Genomic DNA, 24905 nt, shown 5'->3' with positions numbered 1-24905 from the left:
TGATAACATTGAGAGCATGCTGAAAAACACTGCCATACGTCGTTGTACGCTGGCTTTAAACGTTGTACTTTTCGGTTGTCCTCAAATTTTCCATGTTTGAAATTTTAAGACTTGTGCCAGCGTATGACTCACACGTTCCGCATAACGCTGGCCATAAGTTGTAGGCACGTCACGCGATCGTTGACACACGTCGACACACGTTACTTGTGAGTTACTCATCAGTTGAAACACGTCGAGGTAATGTTTAGCGTACCCGAAACTTATTTCTAACCTATGAGTAACGTGTTGTACTCACGTTACGCGATCGGTGACACACATCGACACACGTTACTTGTAAGGTCCTCATAAGTCGAAACACATCAAGGTAATGGTTAGCGTCAGTGTTCCAGACTCCCTGGTTTCATTTTTTTATTTTTTTTTCTCTTCCTTCCTTCGGTATGATGGTGATTTTGACACTTCGATTTCTAGTGCGGTTATAATATAATATAATTAATAGGCTGCCGCTCAACGATTTAAATCATAACCGCACTGTACACTGAACACCGTCATACCGAAGAAAAAAAAACCGGGAGTCTGGAACACTGATGCTAACAATTACCTTGACGTGTTTCGACTTATGAGCACCTTACAAGTAACGTGTGTCGATGTGTGTCAACGATCGCATATCGTGAGTACAACTTATTCCCATCGCATGCGGAGCGTGTGTCATACGGCAAGTACGTTGTAAAATTTTCAACATGTTTAAAATTACAAGACGTACTCCATTTAATACGACGTATGATAGCGTACTTTAGCGTTCTATTCACACATACCAAACTTACCCATACCGTATTCGACGTGCGCCAGCGTTTTAGATGCATTTTTCAGAGGTCGGCATACGCTGGCAAGATCGCCAAGGTGTGACTGCGATGTTGACACTTCCATTTCTGCGGCGGTTATGATTTGAATCGTTGTGTGGCAGCCTTTCCATAACCTACGCCACGTCATCATCGGCGATGCGTGCAGCGCGCTATGCATAAGTTAGACTATCGTTGGGCATAGGTTGTGAAGGCTGACAACAGGTTCAGCATTAGTTGGTATAAGTTATCTATAACATAACGAAACGTTCTGTGTCCGTTACTAATACGTTATGCATAAGACCAAGTCGTTATGAATACGTCCGAATCTTTAAAAGAAACATCAAAAGTTCAACGTAAGCCAGCGTTTTACATACATTTTAATACGTTGCCATTGCTGCCTAAAACGTCAAGGTGTGACTGGGCCTTACCGAGGAACTTCGATGCAGGAGACCATTAGGCCCATCAAGCCAATGCAATGATTGTTTGGCCGTGCTCCATCCTGTTAAAATGTTGAGAATAACACAAGGAAGCAGCACCGGCTGGGGTTCAAACCACCGCCCCCCACCCCCCTACCCTTTCTCTTCATGAAGCAGACACTCCAACCATTAGACAAGATCTAATCCCACGGTGTGCTTCGTGAAGAGTCGGCGAGCTATCACCAGCACCTTGAACGAATTACAAATTCCTGCCCAAATTACGACTAGGAAGGCAATGGCAAATGGTTAGGGTGGCTGGCTTAGGATCTTAAGGTCTTGAGTGCAAGCCCCTGTTGTTGCACTGAAAGCACAACAGGTGGGTTGATTCAGCCTGCCATCCTTCTGAGATTGGTGAAATGAGTACCAGTGTACTGGTATAGGGGCACATCATCAGCAGCATAGTCATCCCCCAACAAAATGATAGCTTCCTGGCAGACAAACTGCCATATGCAAGAAGAAGTGCAAGCAGGAATTGGAAAATTAACAGATCACACTGTAACAGATGAAAAGCTTTGTTTAAATGAGGTTCAGATGAGAGAATGAAGAAAATGGAGAGGATTTGTGTGTCGTGCAGTAAGGCGGCTGGATAGTCCTTGACAGTTTAATTAGTGGAAGCCTTTCCTACCCTTTTGTTTAATGTGGTATTTACTTTGGCATTGTATATTTCCACCCTAGGTGATGCCCTACTCATTGATGTTTCGACCCATGGTGCGCCCGACCCAGAGAGGAAGACGTGTATTGGTGTGGATCTGAATATGCAGACATCGGTTCCCACCGCTAGTGTTTGGTTGAAGTAAAATCCTCATTCTGAGATCCCACACACGTGACGGAACATGTGGGTCTTGAAGTCTTTCCGAATCCCACGTGTACCTTCAGGATGTCTTTCCACAACGCCGATACGCTCTCACAATTTCCTCCTCACCCATCACCGGCACTCCCCGGACTGTACAGCTCAACCGACACAGCCTCGCGTCTCAGTGACATCACTGTGGAAGCAGTACATCACTTGGCACAGGTCTCCAATCTTGAAGATGGCCACGCGTGGATCATTGGCGCCTCATTGGTCGCAAAACAAAAGCTGGAGATGCCTCGCAGTTGGGAGTGGTACAAGGGGAGGTGAATACGACTGCATAGATGAGGAAGATGTAGATCATGATGTGGAGCATGATGAGCTAGAAGAGTTACTTTTGTCTTATCGAACTTTGAGCCCTCTTGCGGGACATCGGGTGGTGATCGTCCAACCGGCGCTACGCGGACCCGGAGGCTATCCAGCGTCCAAGTGTAAGGGATTTATTTTTGCATCGATATTTACACTGCAGTTGCAGGAACATCATCCTTACTTCAGTATATGCTTACCTGTCTGTCTTCGATCCTTCTCTCACACCTAGTGGAGCTCATGTTACAGGAGGCTGTGGCTTTGGCACAGACTCTGCCCGAATGGCAGGTCTTGCACTGTTTGGCATTTCCAACTCGCATTCCCTCTTCAAAACGCATCTTCAGCCCTGGAAACCTCAAATTGCTAACGGGTAAGGAACGACGTCACCTCTTTAGAAATTGGTTCAAGCAGAAGGCAAGAACGTGTGAATTTGAGGTTTTGATGCAGAACAAAGTCATTTTAGGGTGAGGTCGACAGATGCACAGCTGAATAAGCAATGGTAGATTGTGGATAAAACCAACAGAATGTTGGTCGAGGGATGGTGATCACCATGGGAAGTGAGGAGAAGCTGGCGTTTTGGCCGTAAACCCTTCATTGGAGCAAAAAAGCTCGCAGAGAGTACTGTAAGACCCCGACATTCGCGGGGGAGATACGTTCCTGGAAAATGCCGCGAATATCGAATCCGCAAATGCATTGTTTCAATGGGGAAAAGGGGGATAGGTGGTTTATAGATTTCATAAGTATATTGATGACTTCCGTCGTGTGTGTGTGTGTGTGTGTGTGTGTGTGTGTGTGTGTGTGTGTGTGTGTGTGTGTGTGTGTGTGTGTATGTGTGTGTGTGTGTGTGTGTGTGTGTGTGTGTGTGTGTGTGTGTGTGTGTGTGTGTGTGTGTGTGTGTGTGTGTGTGTGTAGGCACGATAACTCGAGAACGGAAGAAGCTACCAATGTCAAATTACACCACGTGATTCAGGAGGGTGATGGCTCGTGCTGATTAGATTTTGGTCAAAATTGGTCAAAGGTCAAGGTCACAGTGAGGTCAAACATTCGATTTGATGGTTTGGTACAGAATCATCGTAGAAACTTCTGGTTTGTGTCGCTACCTTCTCGAGAGAGCTTTTATTAGACAAGGTCAGAGGTCAAGTTGACGATTTTGTAAGTACCAGTCTATGACTGCTCGTTTGTTTGTTTTTCTCTTGTAAATCGACCTTCAGGACTGGTCTTTCATATCTACCACCCCTGATATTAATTCAGCCTGGAAATTCTTCCACAGAAAACTGTTCTCTTATGCACAGATTCATGCCATCTCGTCTTCAAATATTTTACCCACCCTCCCGCTCTTAGTTCTCTGAATGTTGTGGTGTGGCTGTTGCTTTAAAACAACTTGTATTCTCCCCCGAGAAGGCAAATCCGACGGAAGCAACATCAGACAATTCCACAAAGCCCACAAGTGTGTGTCTACCCTCAGGAGAGCCAGAAAACAACATCTGTCCTATCTCAATTTTGAGCTTTCAAACTTGTCTCCCTCCTATAAAACTTGGTGGCACCTTGTCAAGTCCGTCTGGTGTTGCTGCCGATCTAAAAATAAAATAAAAATACACAAAGCACGAGGTAGAAGCAGGTCACGATGTATAAACCGTGCATACTCAGGGTCTTTGAACGTCGAATCCATGAACGTCGGGGTTCTACAATATAGCAAAAGAGCTATTTTGCTCTGGTGAAGGGCTAATGCCTGAAACGTCATCTTCTTACTTCCCAAGGCATTATAATATGCTGATCGATTTGCTGTTGATTCCAACCATCATTCAACTTAGCTGGCGACTCGCACCGACAGTAGGCCTCACCAGCCAGCCTAGTTATTCATTCTATTGGTGGATTATGATTGAGGAGCTCTCCCTCCCACTGTTCTTTGTTTTGCCAGATCAAATCAAATCTCTCCGAGCAGTCACAACGGTGTTCTTGAATGTGGAGCGCTTGAGCCCTCTGCAGGAGGTTTGTTTTGACTTTTCATTTATCACTTTGCATGTATAGTGATAGTGCCTCAGCCAGGAGCTTGGTTGGACATGGTCTCACACAGAACCAAGTCTAGTATTTTATTTGATTTATTTTTTGTGTATAAATTCAAAACTCAGGGAAGAGTGAGTCAAAAAGAGGATAAAAAGGCAATGCAGTTACAATGGAGCCAGAGTTGGATAAAACAAGCTAGGGAATGAGCTAACAAAAGAGAGGAGATACATTCAATGGCAAAGATGATAATTGATTTCATCGGTGAAAAGGCTTGGAAGCAGAGGGAATTAATATTGATGTCTGTCTACAGCTCTCGAGGAACCAAGGTAGGTTTGATACAGCAAAGGGCTTACCTTGTGTAGCTTTTTGTGGCTGCTTTATGCAGTATTTTTGCCCAGAAAAGCATGGGAGGTTAATTATATAGACCCGAGCCACCTGAGATAATCGATCAGGTGAGCTGATTTGTTGTTCCCCCCAACTACGGGTGAGTGACGTTATTTTATTTATATATATATATATATATATATATATATATATATATATATATATATCTTCTTCTCTCTATTATAATACCAAGCTTGCACACTAAAAACTCGGCTCGCCGTCACATGATCCCTATGAAATTGCTGTCGCACTTAGCAGACATGCCGACAATGTTTGGGAAGTCTTAGCGTTCCATAGTACCACTTGCATTTTGCACAATGCATATTTTTGTCATTCCCCGTGTATGGTCTGTTGTTTGCTACCAGCTATGTTGTACTGCTATCCCGTGCATATATATATATATATATATATATATATATATATATATATATATATATATATATATATATATATATATATATATATATATATATATATATACTAGCAAGGGTGCCTGGCATTGCCGGGTCCCTCCTGGGCAATGCCGGATCCCTCCTCCCATCCCTTCTCCTCCCTCATCCCACCTCTCACCCTGCCTCCTCACACCCAACCCCCTCCCTCCGGACTCCCGCCCCACCCTTCCCCTGCCTCCCCTAATTAATGGAGGTTGGCTTTGGGGCTTCCTACTCACTGGGGACTGGACAGTGCAAAAATGCAAGTTATCTCCACAGCTGGCTTGTAATACACTTTGTCACCACCACCGGGTGGCTCTACATGATACATACCTACATTGAGAATTTTTGTTGACCTTCCCAAACCCCCTGAACTACAGATGAAACCAGGTAGCCCATGTTCACCAGAAGATCAAACTTGGTCCATGTGCCAAATTTGGTGGCAATTATCCCAGTAGTTTTGGCATGATTGGTGTTGCACACATACGGACAAAAAATATATATATAAATTTACCCCTCCCACACTCCTCCAGCCGAAGAAGCTGCATAAAGCAAACCAAGAAGACCACGTAAGGTAAGTGCTATGCTGTTTCGAACCCTTCCTCGAGTTCCTCAACGACTATAAAGACGTTCACACAAAGTACACACATGAGAATCCCAATGCTACACCCCTCCAGCTACCGGACTCGTTTCATCGCTTACTGGCGAATCATCAGCGATAGCGCAGACAGCAATGCATACCAATGAGGCTCCTGTGCAAACGTCAAAAGCAGTCAATGTATACATATAGAATAGTTGTTGAGGAACTTTATCGTTCTTTATAGTTGTTGAGGAACTCTGGGAAGGGTTCAAAACAGCATAGCACTTACCTTGTGTCAGTCTTCTTGGTTTGCTTTATGCAGCTTCTTCGGCTCGAGAAGTGTGGGAGGGGTCAATTGTTTATATAATCCGAGCCACCTGGGTTTAGTTGATGAGGTGAGAGCTGATTGGCTATTCCCTCCATTCGCAGGTGAGAGATGTGGGTGGGTCTTTATATATATATCCACATATACTGCCACATTTTTCATGAAAATGTGTAAGTAAATAAATATATGGTATGGGCTTTTCTGGGCATAATTGCCATTTTCTGCATCTCCCTTTTCCTTGTCCTGTAATCAAGATGGAAGGATCTTAATGGCAAAGATGATACAAGGCAAGGACAATTTGCTTCTTAGTTCAAAAGGCTTGCAGCAGAGCCCCGTTTCTTCTGAATTCTTTCTTAACATCCGAACAACAGAGATGAGAGAGCCAGCTCATCGTTCTTTTGGACGGACAGCTTAATAATTGGGGCTAATAAACAATAATGAAAAAGCTCTAACTTGTGTTGTCCTTTCAAACGTTGCCATGACATAAGATTACTCGTTCTCAATTTCATGTTGATTACAGAATGATAAGTTGTTCATGCTTCGTTTTGCTAAATGTAAAACAACTTGTCTTTCTTATGGATAGACTGGTTGGAAGTTGTCAGAGGTATGTTTTTTTGTTCTTCTTCTTTTGCACGTCAGACTGAGCTGGAGACGTTGTGGGGTTTACCAGTGTTGGATCGATACATGGTTGTTCTCGAGATCTTTCGGCATCATGCCCATACACGAGAGGCCAAACTGCAGATCTCCCTCGCTGAGATTCCACTCCTCAGGTTTGCAAGTCAGAGTGTGGCACTGCAAGATGTGTTCTGTCTTGCCTGGCAGTTTTTGAGGAATGTTTCAAGTTTGGGGAAATTGCTCACATCTGAATCTCAGTTAAACTGGATGTCACTGGCTAGAAGTGGTGTTTTCAAGTGAAATGGAAAATAAAAGTTCCATTTTGAGCCATATATTTATTACATTGGAAATTTGACATGCTGTCACTGCTTTGAGGAAGTTGGGCTTGTTAACTTTGATACGCAGCTCATCTAGGAGTAGGAAATTCTGAATCCAAATTTGCCGCTGCCTTGTGGTTCAGGTTTTTATGCCTGAACCCTTTATACCAAGGGTGCTGGAGGCATTATGTTTCTGGGTTGTCCGTCCGTTCGTCCATCCGGATTTTCGTTTACACGATAACTCAAGAAGCAAATTGTAGAATTTCATCAAACTTGGTAAAAAGGTAAAGTGAGACAGGGCAATTAAGTGATTAGATTTTGTGCCAGATGTGATATAGGTCAAGGATTAAAGGTCAAGGTCAAACTCTGAAATTTTACTGTTTGTGCCCTAACTCAAGAAATATTGGACAGAATTTCATAAAACTTGGTACAAAGGTAAAGTTAGACAGGGCAATTAACTGATTAGATTTTGGGCCAGATATGATAAAGGTCAAGGGTCAAATATGTCAATACTCAAGTGTTTGTGCGGGAGAGCGTGGCATACCCGTCGACTGTGCGCAGTCGAATTACTCCAGTTTTTAATGAAAGACTCAGGGTTTAGCGAGGTAAAGGCTGCAATCCTTTTTAAAGGAGGTGGCCTTTGTATTCATTAAGCAGTGGGCCACCTTTAGGCAAGGTGTAATACCCGATTTTAGCTTCCTGATCAGGGTTACGTGAAGCCAATGGAGTAGGTTGTGGATGGCCATGCATGCAGCTGGCACATATTTCCAATAATGGCAGCAAAGCCTTGATGCTAGACAGAGGACTCTCTGATGGAGAATAATGGCTAGGATTACCAGTCTGGTATCAACACTGCCCGGAAGAAGGCAATGGCAAACCACTTCCTTACATGCCAAGGAAGCAATCGTGATCAGAAATCTAAGAGATAAAGCTATGGTGCTGGATGATGACGCAGTGTGTAAATGTGTGTGATTGACGCAGTAAGGAGAACCCCATTGCCTCCCCTCATATTGTGACAGTGCTTGCTCTGTCTCACTCGCACCATGCCGGCGCCCCTTGCTGCCTCTCCCTACACTGCATCGGTGCCCCCACCACACTCCTTTGCTGTGCAGGGACTCCCACCTGCCTTGCCTCGTGTCCCCGTCAGGGCCGATGCCGCCGCCTGCCTCACCCCACCCTGTACCACGGTGGCACTCCCACCCGCTTCACCCCACCCTTTGCCGTGCCAGTGCCCCTGCCTGCATCATCTTGCTCTGTGCTGTGTCGGCACCCCCGCCTGCGCAGCCCAACCCTATGCCTTGCCAGCACCCCCTTGTACCTCGCTGTACCGCGCCAGTAACCCTGCCTGCCTCGACCCACCCTGTGACTGAAACAGTCGATATCAGCAACTGCTCATGACATACACTCCCTCTTCCCTAAATTATAGGTGATGCACGGATGCGTGAAAATACCTTACAGTGAACTTATCACTTCCTGCAAAATTGCAAAAATCTATTCCAGTGAAAATATCGTATCTCGCAGCGGATGCTCAATCAGCAGAGCCAAATGAAATGACAGGCGGGTCGCCGACTCCAGGCCAAATGAACGATCCACTCGTGCAGTTCCTGCACATCATTGACACCGACTGGACACGCAGATACCGACCGGTTGGGGTATTACGAATGCCGACAAGACACAGAAAATTAGTTTTGCGTGATTGTCTAATCTTGATTAAAATTTGCCACCAGCTTGATGTCAATTTTTTTTTTTTATTGGAGAAGATGGATTTTTCAGTTGTGAACTTTGCAATCTGCAGCGGAATACCCAGTGTGTTTTCCGAGCATGACAACGGGTAGGAACCTTGATTGGTGTGGTATTCGTGCTGGACTCTTAACACATTTAATGCTGTGCAAATCGTCAAACACAGGTTCTCTCGTTTCCTTGGCAGATCCAAATTGCACAAAGAATTGTCTGGGCTGGCACGGCAGGGCAGTGCATCACGCTACACCAGGGGTTCAGGTATGTCTCTCCTTGTGGTACCGGCACATCTCTTCTCTCGATTAAAGCCTTGATCAGGTCGATCAAATGTGATCTTCCTCATCAATGTGAATGTTTTGTGGCAGGTGAGACGCAGACTGAGCTGCGTCGGCGTATCCTTGACGAGAGGAAGCAAAGAATCGAGAAGAAACTCCTGTCGCTGCGGAAGAAACGCATTGTGATGAGGAGGCAGCGACAGCGCCTCAAGATCCCACTTATTGCTGTTGTCGGCTACACCAATTCGGGTGTGGAACATTATCACGAGGAAATTGTTCTCTGCTGACCATTTTTACCCTGGCTTGTACTCAGTGTAGAGTCCGACAGGACTCTATCAATGTCCAAAGCGAGTGAGCCACACCACGCCAAGATGACTCGGCCATCGTACGCATGCACAATGTTTACGATAAACCTATAAAGCAGATGGATGTGCCCAGTGGTGATTCTATTACAGCTAGATGTCGTAAACTTGGCTTCAAATCAAAGTTTCATTTCTTCAGTTGGATTTGGCGAGATTGTAAGATTTGGGGACGTTTAATTGAACGACTTTTGCTGAAAATATTTAAAGCTTTCAGAGCTATGATTTGGGGTGCAGGCCCCGTGCATATGCTGCACAATATTTGGTCTAGCTGTTATGTTTTGGAGATGATGGAGACTCCGTAACATGAGATTAGTGTTGCTTTATTAATATCTACCTCTCTTTTTTATTTTAAATCTTGTACCCTTTAACTGGTTTATCTCATGGTAAATAATTGTGGGGTTTTTACCCCGCGGGCGAAGCGAAAAGCGGGGTTAAGCAATTGGTTCACTCTGTCTGTCTACAGATTTCAGTGTATGATCGAGGAATAACTTCATTTCAATTTAATTTCATATTTTCAACACTGTAGAACACAAATCGGAGAATTAATCGGAACATAAACCTGCAGTTTAGCAGTACTTTGGCTCTGAATTTGGCAAATTCTTTGGAATCTCATCATGATTGCGCATGCACAGAGAGGAGTAAGGTCATTTTTTTCAGTCTGTCTGTCTGGCAGTCAAACAAAATTGAAAATCATTCCAAACAGGAAACTCGCTGTTCCTAGCGATGTCATAAAAGATACAAACAGCAGGCACGATTCACTAACTTAACGTATTAAACAAGGTGCTGAAAAAGCCATCGATGGCGGTAAACTTCTGAAATTTTTTTTTGTTGTTGTTTCAATTTAATTATACATTTGAACACTGTATAACACAAATCGGATTGTTGGCACTTCCAAAGACCTCCATTTTATCAATACTAGGACAAAATATTGTCATTTTACGCTATCTCGACCAATCAAATTTGCCTCTCGCGCTCTCAGTGATGGGACTATCAAAAGTCAGACAACATTGTAGCTCGTAGGAAATAAAGATTGTGCTCAGAAAACCAAAGCAAGAGTTGAAAGGACCCTTCCCATATCCTCCTTCTCAAGACTGCGTGGGATTAGGTGTTCTATGAACTCTCTCGTTTGTATTTAATTTCATTCTCTTTTATTTAATGCGCAGGAAAGACCACTTTGATCAAATCCCTTACAAAGGACAAAAAGCTGGTACCCCGAGATGCATTGTTCGCCACACTGGATGTGACGGTACATGGTGCTCAGCTGCCTTGCCACCTTCCCGTACTGTTCATGGATACCGTGGGATTTCTGTCACAACTTCCTCACGGCCTTGTGGAGTCATTCACTGCCACGTTACAGGACATCGCCGTTGCGGTTTGTACATCATTGCATGTTACCATGTTTTACATTTTGTTCAGTTGTGCCTCACTGCATTATCCTCTCAAACATGCCTTCATTATAATCCCACCAGCGGGCACTCCTGCCCTCGGGCCGGAGATACCTTCTCTGCCCACCTTCGGTGGGCAATGCGCGACACGCATGCTTGGAAATGCACTTTATAATTTTTGTTATTTATGAAAGAAATTTTATTGATCACAATATATCATACTCCATATCAAAAGATAAAGGAACGTGACCTGTAATACTGGCTACCACCAAAGGCGGCGCTATTTCCGGGACCATACTCTGTGCAGAGCGTTGGTGTTGCTGAAGCAGTCTCCTTGGCTATTGGGTACAATCCTGGACGGGTCGCCACTCTGGCGCAGGATACCAGCAAGCCAGCACTCATTTTGCCTACCTCGGAAGGATGACAGGCATAGTCAACCCCACCTGGTATTTATTCAACAACCGAGCGGGATTTGAACTCAGGATTCTAGGATCTCAAGCCCACCACCCTAATCAGTAAGCCAAGACCAGGCATTTAAGTGAACATAACAGGCATCATCAGAATCACTTCGCAGAGGAGAGAGGAGTAAGAGAAATGAGAAGCTGAAACTTTGGCAACCTCTGGCTTACCCGGCACATACATGTGAGCACGTGCTCGTCCAAAGAGCAGGGAAGGTAAGGGTGGGGGGTAATGAAGAAAATGTGTGGTGGGGGGGGGTTGGGTGGTGTCTGGATGCGTGATGAAAAGATGCGAATGAGATGCGGTGTCAGGGCATAGAGTGAGAAAGACAGGATGCGAGTCACTGGTGGCTCAAAAAAAAGCTGTTCTTCAGGCTTTGCCCTTGCTGATAACTCTTGTACATCCACAGTAGATGAGTTAGAAAAGAGGGAAAGATTATGTGAGGATCAGAGCTACCTATCATCTATGATTGCTGATTCTGCCTCTTGTTCAATACTGCGCCCAGATTGCTTGGCGCTTGGTCCGCTTTCTCAGCGCTCTGTTCCGTTCCTTGCGGCAGCAAACATACACGAAACGTGCAATGATTTGTCCTTCCAGCAGCAACTGCCACCAGCTCTCGCTCCAGAGGCTCCCTTGTAATTCTCTCAGGCAGAAGAACTCACCCCTACTACCACCATAGTGGGGGGGGGGGTAGAGTTTAGGTGAATCAAGTGTAATTTACTACCTCTTGTGGGGGTGGTTCCTGGTTGCATGGGACACGTGCTACCCTCTTTCCTCCGAGTGCAGCATGCTCATTTGTCCAGATGCACTTCGGGGTGACGTCACCTTCTCCGCATGGTTGCTGTGCTGGAACCGTCTTCAGTTGTCCTCCGACTGCACCGTGCCTGTCAGCTCTCGAGTCAACATGGGGCTGATATGCAGTGGTTCCTATCTATCTCTCGAATGGCTGGGAAGGGGGCAGATGGTTTGCTAGAAAGCAGGACGGTCCCCGCTGTTAGAGGAAGGTGAAGGAATGGCAAGTGCACACTTGCATCTTGGTGTAAAAGACTCTGTTTGTGACGGTGCAGGGCTTAGGTCCGATCGTGAGCCAAAGGTGTTTGTGGGTAAGGTGAGATGATGGTCCTGAGGTGCAGGAAGATGATGGTTAGTGGTGAGACAAATGAGGTTGGTGTGGTTGTGTAGTTGAAGCGTCGTCATTGGGTGAGGGTGATGTGGCTCATGGAAGAAGGCTGGAAAGGCGAGCTTGAACGGTGGTGTTGAATGTACATAAAGTCTGGTGTGTATCTGAAGCAGGCAGAGTGGTTATCCATGGCATTGTGGAAGAATTGTGGTGAAGAAGGCTATGGTGGTGGAAATCGCAGTTTAGTTGTGGTGCGCAGATTCAAACAGGTTGTGATGCACATATGAATATTAGGCTGCAAGCAGCGTGTGCTCACTCAGTCGTGTGAGGAGAGGATTGGATTAGGTTAGGTCAGGTATGGGAGCATCCGCCGGAGCAGTGCGTCGCTGCTTCCACTTTCCGCCGGTACTCCAGGGGGCTCCGTCTGGCCATCCCCCAGGCAGATGCCTGGCCCATCCCCATCTCCTTGAGATGCTGATCAATCTGCTGCAACAATGAGGCATGTGGTCGTCCCGTTGGCCTCCTCGACTCACGAGACTCCCTCACTGAGAGAATCTGGTGAGCAGGATCAGCGTCAGGAAAACGAGCCACATGTCCATGCAGCCGTAGCTGATGCTCACGGACGATGCAGGTAACAAATCTCATTTGAGTCTCTCTCTCAGCAACCGCTTGCTGGACACAAGGTCTGACCAGCGATAGCCAAAGATTCTCCGAAGAGATCTGGTACTGAAGGACTTGAGTCTTCGTCTAAGATCCTTTGTTAGAGTCCAAGTCTCACATCCGTAGAGCAAGACTGGAAGTGCCAAGGACCAGAAGGCTCGGACTTTTGTCTTCCTGCAGAGGTGCCCACAGCGCCACACCCCATGATCCGGTGAATCCATGACTCACCAGGCCTGATCAGATGTAGAAAAGACAAGCCGGGAGGCTACGATGGTTCGCGGGCATTATTGAACAATGCCACGATAGGTACAATTGAGTTAGTGGAAGCTTTTGAGGAAGCTCTACCGTATAAACCTATCTCTTCCGTCAAAATTGACGAAATAAAATCGGATTTTTTTATATGTTGTATTTATGGACATTATGCACAGCTTCTAGGAAATGAAATTGCGAGAAAAAAAAATCGAGAGAAAAAATAAAAATAAATAAAAAGTAAATAAATAAAAATTTCAAGTGGGCGTGGCTCCGCCCACAAGGGGCATGGGATGCCCCTCATACAAAAACACACAACTAGACCATGATATCTAGCTTGTGTCCAAATTTCATCAAGATCGCATCAAACGTCACGGAGCTATGCTCTGGAGAGAGTCACAGACAGACAGACACAACAAAAATAGTGGTCACTGCTGGCGCTCGCGAACCAAAAATGGGGAAGAATGAGGAAAAATCTAACTAATCCCTCATAACACATATTCCCTTTTTTGTAACCAATGAAATACAAGGAAAGGACCCTATCTGTAACAAGTAAAAACAAAATAATTAACCTCGGGAACCGCTCGATGTTGTGTGCCATTGCTTTGGAGTCTCTGTTCCCAGAACCATCACACCACATACAGGGAGGGTCAAAAATCTCGAAACATAGGAAAGTTTGTTTGTTGTTATCTTGACAAAACGAAGTTTTTGCAAGATATGTTAGTCAGCATGTATTTTTTATTTTTTATTTTTTTTTTTGTTTGTTTGTTTGTAATCACGTATAAAAAATTCTGCAGAGCACAGTTATCATCGGAAATTTTTGTAACTTCGCATATCAGAGGCCTATAGAGGTCCCTTTCAGTGCACAAAATTTTGAAGGTCAAGGTCAAAGGTCAAGGTCACTTTGGCGCAAATCAGGGGAGTCGACGAAACCCTTATTTTTTGAGTAATTTTGATCGGATCGTCTTCAAACTTCATGGGAATATAGTTCATGGTCTGGCGCTCAGCTGATTAATTTTTGATGGCGATTGGCCTTGACCTTCATATGTTTTTTTGTTGTTGTTTTGTTTTGGTTTTTTTTGGTCTGTAATCACGTATAAAAAATTCTGCAGAGCACAGTTATCATTGGAAATTTTTGTAACTTCGCATATCAGAGGCTTATAGAGGTCCCTTTCAGCGCATAAAATTTTCAAGGTCAAGGTCAAAGGTCAAGGTCACTTTGTCGCAAATCAGGGGAGTCGACGAAGCCCTTATTTCTTGAGTAATTTTGATCGGATCGTCTTCAAACTTCATGGGTATATAGTTCATGGTCTGGGGCTCAACTGATTAATTTTTGGTGGCGATTGGCCTTGACCTTCATATGTTTTTTTTTTTTGTCTATAATCACATATAAATCACTCTGCAGAGCACAGTTATCATTGGAAATTTTTGTAACTTCGCATATCAGAGGCCTATAGAAATCCCTTTCAGCACATAAAATTTTGAAGGTTAAGGTCAAAGGTCAAGGTCACTTTGTCACAAATCAGGGGAGTCAACGAAACCCTTATTTTTTGAGTAATTTTAATCGAATCGTCTCCAAACTTTATGGGAATGTAGTATATGGTCTGGCGCTCAACTGATTAGTTTTTGGTGGCGATTGGCCTTGACCTTCATGGTTAGCGCCTGAGGTCAAACATATTTGACCCCAAGGTCAAATTTTCAAGTTTTAGGAACAATATCGTGTAGTACCTCAAATTGAACACCTCGATGAGTGCTTTCTAGATATGTCAAGCTTTAGACATTATGACGTAATTTGGTGACGTTATGAGGCAAACACATATTTTTCATGGTTACTCTGTAGAACGATTCTCATCGGAATCTCTCGTAGGCAGATATTCCTCAAGGAGTCGCTCCTGGTGGATAGCAGCTCTGTTCACCTCAGTGTGACCTTAAAGAAGTCACACGTGGTCACCTTTTGGCAAGATACGGATCACCCTGCGGGTGACATTGGTTTATTTTCCTGTCCTTATGTTTCTATTTCTGGACTGTTGACCAACCGTGTGTGTGTGTGTGTGTGTGTGTGTGTGTGTGTGTGTGTGTGTGTGTGTGTGTGTGTGTGTGTGTGTGTGTGTGTGTGTGTGTGTGTGTGTATATATGTATGTATATATATATATATTTACATATATATATATATATATATATATATATATATATATATATATATATATATATTAGCCTGGTGTTGCGTAGTCAGTAGTGGTTAGCGTCGTGGCTTGGGATCCAAAAGGTCCTGAGTTCAAGCCCCGTTGGCCGCTTGAATTAATACACACCAGGAGGTTGACTCAGCCTGTCATCCTTCCGAGGTCGGCGAAGTGAGTACCAGTGTACTGGGCCCGGTGTATGCCCTGGTTAGAATAGGTGTACCATATCCCTGTGTCGTAAGAGGCGACCAGGGTTACGTCAGGAATGGAATCCGGCGCAAAACCTGTGCCAAATCATAATGCGGATCATAACGGATGATCCACTGTGGCGACCCCTAACGGAAGCATCCGAAAGAAGAAGAAGAAGATATATATATATATATATATATATATATATATATATATATATATATATATATATATATATATATATATATATATATGTATACCTGTCCTTCACCATCCATTATCTATATCAGGAGAGCTTCTATTGTTCCTCTCACTTTCTTTGCTCTTGTGCATTTGTTTGAGCGTTTGCCAGTACATTTGTATTTTTTTTGGCACAGGATGTCATTCTGCACGTGAGAGACATGAGCCACCCTGACCGGAATGATCAATGTGCCACGGTGAATCAAGTCCTCCAACAACTTAGTTTACCACCAGCACTGTTGCACTCTGTGATTGAGGTGCAGAACAAGATTGATCTATTGGCAGGGTAAGCTGTTTTATCTTCATTCACTGTGCTTGCAGATATGTTCTTGATTAGCTAGTTGGGACATCATCATGGCAAAACTCAAAAAACTTCTTCTGAAGTCCTTGGACCGAAATGGACAAACTGCAAGTTGTTCTTCTCCATTTGTTATATACTTTTCCAGCATCTCATGCACGGGTTGAGTCTCATGGAGGAGAGATACGATGGGGGTTCAAAGTTGGCAGATGAGCAGTATGAGGCTGGAGACATCTCTGCAGGGCTATGTCCAATATCGTAGGACTGTGTCCAATGGAGATCTGGGGAATGCTCGTCACACTCCACATGTTTCGATTTACCTGCCGATCACATCACGTGCCTTCTGGTTGAATGGGTTGCATTAGCGGGAACAATCGTCTGGGAGGCAGACAGATGGTTGCTCTTTGCGGATTATGCGGTTTTTTATCTGTGTGAGACCTAATCCGCGGTGATGCTCACCATAACAGTCTGGAGGTGCGTCTGATGTATAAACGATGAATGTGGTCATCATTGGTTTGATATTTATCAGTCTGCCATCCTGATGAGGGCAAATAAGCCTGTTTTTACTTCTTCTTTTTTTCCTTTTTACACAGACTATTTATTTGAGCCAACCTGTTTTTACTTTGGCATGACTTTACTTTTTACCTTTTCAAGTATTTGGTATGACTCAGTCGGGTGAGAACCACCGACCTCCCAGACTCTGAGCGGACACTCTAACCGTTGCACCACCGAGTCTGGTGAACAATAAAATGAGAGGTCAATGCACAAACAATGAAGCAGACCAGAACAATGACTTTCTTATAGGTATACAAGGGACATACAGACAGGACCGTGGGACAGCAGAAGGGAATGAGTATCGAAGTAGACAGAAACCGAGAGGGAGGAATTATTGAGAGGAGAAAAGATCACAAGTTGGAATTAGGAACAGCACAGAGGAATTTTCCTGGAATGTTTATTTATTTGAGCCACCAGTTGTTTAAAGTTTAGCCAAACTAGTTTCTTTTTAGCCAGGACTGGAAAATATTTTATTTGATGTCACAATCATCGAGTGTAAATAATGTATTATATAAAGTAGTGGAATCATCCAAGGGGTTCTCAATGCAATGACAGATGGGTTGCCGATTCTAGGACACCATGATACAGATTAGACATGAGAATTCCGATTCGACAATTAGAGATACCAATGAGACTCAGGAAATTAGCTTTGCAGGATACTTTAATCCTTTGTTTATTGACAGGACTTTTAAAAAGGTCCCACCCTCTTAATAATTGCTAAAGGAAGCAGCTGCTCACATCAATTACCTGTTGTGACTTCTCGTTCATGCAGATGCTAATACAAGTCATTTGCAACAGACTATATATAGCCAGCCAGGCAGCCACTGCATTCCCAGGATGTCACACCTCATTTGTGATGAAATACTGGAAGGATTTACACCTTCTCCCCATGTATGCTACAGTAAATAAAGGGTTGATCTTGATTTCAAATTACCACCAGATTTTCACCAAATTTTTGTTTTCATTAGCAAGATGGATTTTGATTTCACATCTGGCGAATTCTGTCGAATGGCAGCACAATCCTTGAGCATGAGATGACAATGGATCACCATTTTAAGTGGAGTAGAGGAGCCTAATTTTTATTGTCCATCCATCTTGTCTCTCCCATACACCCCCTACCACCCTCCCATCCCGTAGCTTGCCAGATAAGTCCATTCCAGGGGCCGTGCCAGTGTCTGCACTCACAGGTGCTGGCTTTGAGAACCTTCTGCAGACGTTGGAAAGGGCTGTGCTTCATGCCACGCACAGACAACACATCGTGCTGCGTATTGCTCTCTCAGGACCCCAGCTACAGTATGCTGCAGTGATCTCCTTACCTTCACCTTTATCATGCTGTTCCATATAATGTGTAAAATTGTGCCTGATGTGAAAATAATACTTTGGGCCTTGGTGTGTTTGGCAGGTGGTTGTACCAAGAGGCTGCAGTGCAGGAAGTGTTTCCACTGCCTGATGGAGTGAGTGCCGAGGTCACGGTTCTTATCACCTGTTATGCCCTGAAGCAATACAAACAACGCTTTGGGTTGCTAGAAGATTAATACACCATATTACCAAAAGTAATGGGACAGCAATTGACCATTCAAATTCCAGGAAAATGAGTGAGATTGAAGTGAAGTGGGAGATGCTTCTGCAAGTGTGAGAAGAAGTGAGGAGTTGTGTTCAGCTTAGGGATTGGCATATGAGAAGCCTAACCTGAACAGCTTTTAACCCCTATGTGCGCAATATCCATCGTGAGGACATATAAATCACCTGTTCATATTTCTACACCACTGAAAAGTAGCAGTGGCTTCAAAAAAGCATCTTATTGTGACATTTTTGACAACACTGTACGAAGAACTGGCAATGTGAATCTTCATGCTGGGAGATGCATCGAAGGCCAGAGCCTTGGCCTTTTTGGGATGGATTACTACCTGAGGGGTAGAGGCAACAGAGATCAATCCACCACTGAACCTGCACTTGCTCTGGAGGACGATTGATGCAATAATACACGTGATATGTATCTACCAGTATTTGGTACAATGTTGTGAATGAGACTTCTTGAGAAATCGAAGAAACGGTTGTGAATTAATAACCCTGATTATTTTATTGCTGTTCTTATACTTTCCGTTCATTGATGCGCAGCACCTGTTTCCTGATTTCCAAAACAATTTGAAGGAATGGCAATGTCATTGAGGTGTAATGCCCCTGTACTCATTATCGCAGAGGAATTGGATCCACATCGGTGAAAGTGATGGAACAAGACTTTAGCCACTGAAGCACCTGGTCAGCCTAAGGTATACCCGATGATTATCAAGACCTGACACCTGAAACAAAACCGGAGGTTTTGACAAACTGGAGGTGGTGGTGACGATCTGAAATGGAAAACAATCTTGATTATTTGTTTTACAACCAATAACTCATTACACATGAAATCAGCTCTATTTGTGCTTGTGATGTGCAACATTCAAAGCCTCATCGTGAGGCCTTAAATACCAGATTAATTTTCCTTGCCGAGTCTGAAATCACGTTTGGGTGCTAAGTTCATCTGCGACGTGTGAAAAATGGATAATGTCTGTACACATAAATTATGATTTTGCTTTTCTGCTGTATAAAGCTGTCAAACACCATGGAATAACATTACGAAAGTGGGAATTGGATTACAAACTGATCATTACATCTGCTGGTTTGACCCTTGTCTATATCGTTCATATCCAGCTCCTTTTCTCTGTGCCATTGTTCATGCTTTGACCTGCCATCGTCCTCTATCCACCTCTTTTGGATAGAAAAACAAATTGAAAAGGTGAAGGAGATCATCCACCAGTATTGTGTTGACGGGGAGTCTAAAATAGAGGAAGAAATGAGTGATTGAACTGAAGTGGGAAGATGCTTCTGGAAGTGGGTAAAGAGGAGTGTGTGGAGAGGACTGGCTAAGGAATTTGCATGTCTTCTTGACACCCTTTTTAGTGTGGATTGTCGAATGCAAGGTTCGTGTGTCTGACCTATCTCTTTAGGCCTCGGGTCAAAACCGTGCCTCGTTGACGCAAGGCCGACACGTGCCCCCTTCAGGTTTATTTTATCCTGGGTGTTCTTCTTTCATGCTGTTGGATTTTCTATTTTATTTCCCCCTCTTCTTTTCAAAAAAATAATTACTAGAAAGAATCTGAAAATGCAAAGCCCGTCCGTCCACTTTGTATTCAGACTTCTTCTTCTTCCATATACTATACGGGACCTTTGACCTTTTGATTAAATTATTAATTTGTAATCTCCATATTCTCATTAAAAAAGCTTTCTTGAAAATTTGATGATAAAAGCTCAAATGAAAATTAAAATTTCAGGTCATTTGGATGAAAATTGATGATTCTATGTGATGCTGACCTTTAACCTTTTGAGCAAATTATTAATTTGTCTTCTCTATATTCTCATTTTAAAGCTTTGTTGAAAATTTGGTGACAAAAGCTATAATTATTATTCCAATTTCAGGTCATTTGGATGAAAATTGCTGATTTTGTCATGCTGATCTTTCGACCAAATTGTTGCTTTGTCTCGTGCATATTCTCATAAAAAAGCTTTGTTGAAAATTTGATGACAAAAGCTCAAATGATAATTAAAATTTCAGGTCATTTGGATGAAAATTGATGATTCTATGTGATGCTGACTTTTGACCTTTTGACCAAATTATTAATTTGTCTTCTCTATATTCTCATTTTAAAGCTTTGTTGAAAATTTGGTGACAAAAGCTATAATTATTATTCCAATTTCAGGTCATTTGGATGAAAATTGCTGATTTTGTCATGCTGACCTTTCGACCAAATTGTTGCTTTGTCTCGTGCATATTCTCATAAAAATTGTTGAAATTCTTTGTTGAAAATTTGATGACAAAAGCTCAAATGTTAATTAAAATTTCAGGTCATTTGGATGAAAATTGCTGATTTTGTCATGCTGACCTTTTGACCAAATTATTAATTTGGCTTGTTCATATTCTCATCGTAAAGCTTTATTGAAAATTTGATGACAAAAAGAAATGGGAGAAAGGTTACCATAATAAAGCTTTGAAAATTAACAAGTTGACACCGATGAGTACAGGACAGTTTCCTCCACCACTCTCCTGATCTTTCCCTGTTTGTTCCTTCCCTTGACATTTGTTCCACTGCCAGGTCTACCTTGCTCTTCAATGAGCCTCCTCCTGTAAAGAAAATAAAAAAATAATCACCTGGCATGCTGGTTTGACTCAGCTCTGAGGGTGTTCATGCAGTGCACACCTTCCCACCCTACCACGAGCACAGGAAAACAACAGCTGATTATTTTCGAAGTTGAATGAGATGTTTACGTCCATCATCAATTGTTTGCGCATGGGACAGGCTGTTTAATTTCTTAACAACTGGAACGTCCTTCCTGCGGAGCAGACAGTTATTTCCGGACCAGGAATCGAACCCACACCTGGGGACTCAAAGGTTAGTGAGTTACAGCCGTCCCTCAATGCAAATTATCTCTTGTATGAGCCAATGACATCTACACGTGTACCAGATTTGCTTTACGAGTTCACCCACTCCCGATAGGAGCGACAGGAAGGGTCATGCTATTATCCTCTCTGGTGTAGGTAGGTAGATCTAGGGTATATCAGTAGATCTGGGGTATATCGGTAGATCTGTGGTATATAGGTAGATCTTGGGTATGTAGGTAGATCTGGAGTATGTAGGTAGATCTAGGGTATATCGGTAGATCTGTGGTATATAGGTATATCTGGGGTATATCAGTAGATCTGGGGTATATCGGTAGATCTGTGGTATATCGGTAGATATAGGGTAGATCTGGGGTATATCGGTAGATCTAGGGTATATCGGTAGATCTGTGGTATATTGGTAGATTTAGGGTATATCAGTAGATATATGGTATATAGGTAGATCTGGGGTATATCGGTAGATCTAGGCCTTCTGGTGTATATCGGTAGATCTTGGGTATGTAGGTAGATCTAGGGTATATCCGTAGATCTGGGGTATGTAGGTAGATCTAGGCCTTCTCGGGTATATAGGTAGATCTTGGGTATGTAGGTAGATCTGGGGTATATATGTAGATCTGGTGTATATCGGTAGATCTGGGGTATGTAGGTAGATCTGGGGTATATCGGTAGATCTGGGGTATATAGGGAGATCTGGGGTATAGAGGTAGATTTGGGGTATATAGGTAAATCTGGTGTATATAGGTAGAAATTGGGGTATATAGGTAAATCTGGTGTATATTGGTAGAAATTGGGGTATGTAGGTAGAAATTGGTGTATATAGGTAGAAATTGGGGTATATAGGTAAATCTGGTGTATATAGGTAGAAATTGGGGTATATAGGTAAATCTGGTGTATATAGGTAAAAATTGGGGTATATAGGTAAATCTGGTGTATATTGGTAGAAATTGGTGTATATAGGTAGAAATGGGGGTATATAGGTAAATCTGGTGTATATAGGTAGAAATTGGGGTATATAGGTAAAATTGGGGTATATAGGTAGAAATTGGGGTATATAGGTAAATCTGGTGTATATTGGTAGAAATTGGGGTATGTAGGTAGAAATTGGTGTATATAGGTAGAAATTGGGGTATATAGGTAAATCTGGTGTATATAGGTAGAAATTGGGGTATATAGGTAAATCTGGTGTATATAGGTAAAAATTGGGGTATATAGGTAAATCTGGTGTATATTGGTAGAAATTGGTGTATATAGGTAGAAATTGGGGTATATAGGTAAATCTGGTGTATATAGGTATAAATTGGGGTATATAGGTAAAATTGGGGTATATAGGTAGAAATTGGGGTATATAGGTAGAAATTGGTGTATATAGGTAGAAATTGGGGTATATAGGTAAATCTGGTGTATATAGGTAGAAATTAGGGTATATAGGTAAATCTGGTGTATATAGGTAAAATTGGGGTATATAGGTAGAAATTGGGGTATATAGGTAGAAATTGGTGTATATAGGTAGAAATTGGGGTATATAGGTAAATCTGGTGTATATAGGTAGAAATTAGGGTATATAGGTAAATCTGGTGTATATAGGTAGAAATTGGGGTATGTAGGTCGATCAAGGCTCAGGTCTGTTCGCATATAATGCCTCAACAACGTCGGGTTTACTCTCCCTCAGTTACGTGATAAATAGCAGTGGTGACTTTTTAAAAATGTAGATTGTAGAACGCTACATCTGATCAGTTTGAAAAAATTTGAGGTCTTGGGATAAAATGGTCCACAGAAAAAAAAATTGATGACATCATCGGTCACGTAATTCAGGAACCATATTGTTTACTTTTTGAACCTTCAAAAAACTTCTCTGAAGTGGCTGAACAGATCGAGGTGAAACTTTACACGTATAACCGCCTGTCCCTGAGGAACCAAAGTTTCACACATATGATGTCATAGGTGTCATGGTTTGACAGCCATATTGGATTTACCCTAAAACCAACAAAATACACCACTCAAAAGAAGTCCCGGCGAGGGTCTGCAATCTCCGATTGCTCTTTTTCTTGTTCTTCCTGTTAAGTGTGGTTGGGATTGGATAAGTAACCACCAAACGTATCCCGGTCAGACAGACACCAAATTGTGTATTTTACCATGATGATTCATTGTTATCGGTTCTAAATTAGTCTTAATTGGCGACTTATTGATTCATTTTCCGGCTCACACCTTTACACCTGAGCTGGATCTGTTTACAAGTGGATTCGCCTATGAATGTGTGGTATTGGGAGTTAAAAATTATTCAATTGTTGCTTCATTCCATTATTACCCTCGCTCAAGGAGAGGGCATTGTGTTTTGGTCCGTTTGTCTGTCTGTTTGTTTGTTTGTCCGCACAGAACTTTCGTGTTTTTCTCTGCAACCGCTTGGCGAATTGAGACGAAATTTTCACTATAGGTGCGACTACTCATGTGGAATGTTATAAGCCTAATTATGACGTCATAAGAAAAAACGTTAAAATTGGCACATGGCAAGTACTACTCATGGCGAATAAGCATGATTCTTTATGACGTCATAATTGCATATGTAGAACGTGACATAATTACATATGTTAGGGTCAGGTGTCCATCTTGGTACCTGGTCATCACTGCCAGCAGTTATAAAGTGGCAGTTCTAGTTATGTCTCTTATTAATTATGCAACACAACAAGTACACAAACACCACACAAAACAAGTTGTGGCAAGGGTTTACAATCTGATTGCTCTTTATAGTCTCTGTTGATGTTGACAGGATTATGTAGAGATATTACACACACACTTGCTTTTGAGCTGTCTAGCCTGAGTTTGAATCCTGACCAAGCTATAACCTGTCAACCTGGTGTTTCACAGGCAGGACGAGCCATCATCATCCCTCAGATGGATGTTAAGCCGGAGGACCCGTTGGCCAGAACTGGTCATTGATGGACATCAAAGATCCCATGTCTTTTGCCAAGAGTGGGTGAGTTATCACAAAAATCCCGAACAAATGACCAGGCTCCAACTGCCTGCAGGGAAGACAACAGTAAATCCCCCCCCCGCCCCCCAATTTCAACCCAAGTCGTTATTTCAATTGGCTGGTACATTTGATGGCTCGTTCAATTATTTAATTATTTCCCCATTTCTCCAGTCACTATTGCACGTGGAGGAAGTTGTCGGAAAACCGCAACACCAAACAGTCCTCTCAGAACCAACATGTGACTAACATACAATCTGGCTGGCAAAGTTCTTACTTGGTGATATCCATCTCTCCAATCAAAGTGTAGTTTCATTTTTACCAATTGGGGATTCCAACACACACACACACACACACACACACACACACACACACACACACACACACACACACACACACACACACACACACACACACACACACACACACACACACACACACACACACACACACGTGCCACCGGCTTTGACATTTAAACCGGAAGGAAATGATTACAGCTGCTTATGAGGAAATGATATTCCCAGAATAGCCCGAGAGTCACGAGATTGTGTTTCGTTTCCATCGTTTTCTTGCCGTGATGACATTTCCCTGCTCGACATACGAAGCACGCCGCACGATGTTGATAAAATCTGACTGCAATATCATGACGTCATAAAGCTTCCTTGTAAC

General features: G+C 43.0%; 1 protein-coding gene across 5 annotated transcripts in view; it reads left to right on the top strand.

Moving 5' to 3' along the window:
- The window catches only part of GTPBP6 (GTP binding protein 6), a 22464-nt gene extending 2976 nt beyond the window's left edge, over positions 1–19488 (top strand). For all 5 annotated transcript variants that reach the window (XM_085860964.1, XM_085860966.1, XM_085860968.1 and 2 more), the window contains 10 exons: positions 1991–2596; positions 2704–2841; positions 4390–4460; positions 6835–6965; positions 9055–9125; positions 9230–9388; positions 10665–10873; positions 16121–16269; positions 17974–18129; positions 18239–19488. In XM_085860964.1, coding sequence (XP_085717090.1) covers positions 2149–2596; positions 2704–2841; positions 4390–4460; positions 6835–6965; positions 9055–9125; positions 9230–9388; positions 10665–10873; positions 16121–16269; positions 17974–18129; positions 18239–18371 — 1665 coding nt within the window. In that variant the 5' untranslated portion in view covers positions 1991–2148 and the 3' untranslated portion in view covers positions 18372–19488. The remainder of the gene's footprint in view (positions 1–1990; positions 2597–2703; positions 2842–4389; positions 4461–6834; positions 6966–9054; positions 9126–9229; positions 9389–10664; positions 10874–16120; positions 16270–17973; positions 18130–18238) is intronic.
- Positions 19489–24905: the final 5417 nt, after the last annotated feature.

Source organism: Eptatretus burgeri, chromosome 17 (genome assembly GCF_056783735.1).
Source record: "Eptatretus burgeri isolate ZD-2024b chromosome 17, Ebu_testis_v1, whole genome shotgun sequence".
NCBI classification, from domain to species: Eukaryota; Metazoa; Chordata; class Myxini; order Myxiniformes; family Myxinidae; genus Eptatretus; species Eptatretus burgeri.
The sequence above is the reverse complement of the archived record's forward strand: the minus strand, read 5'-3'. Positions and strand labels throughout refer to the sequence as shown.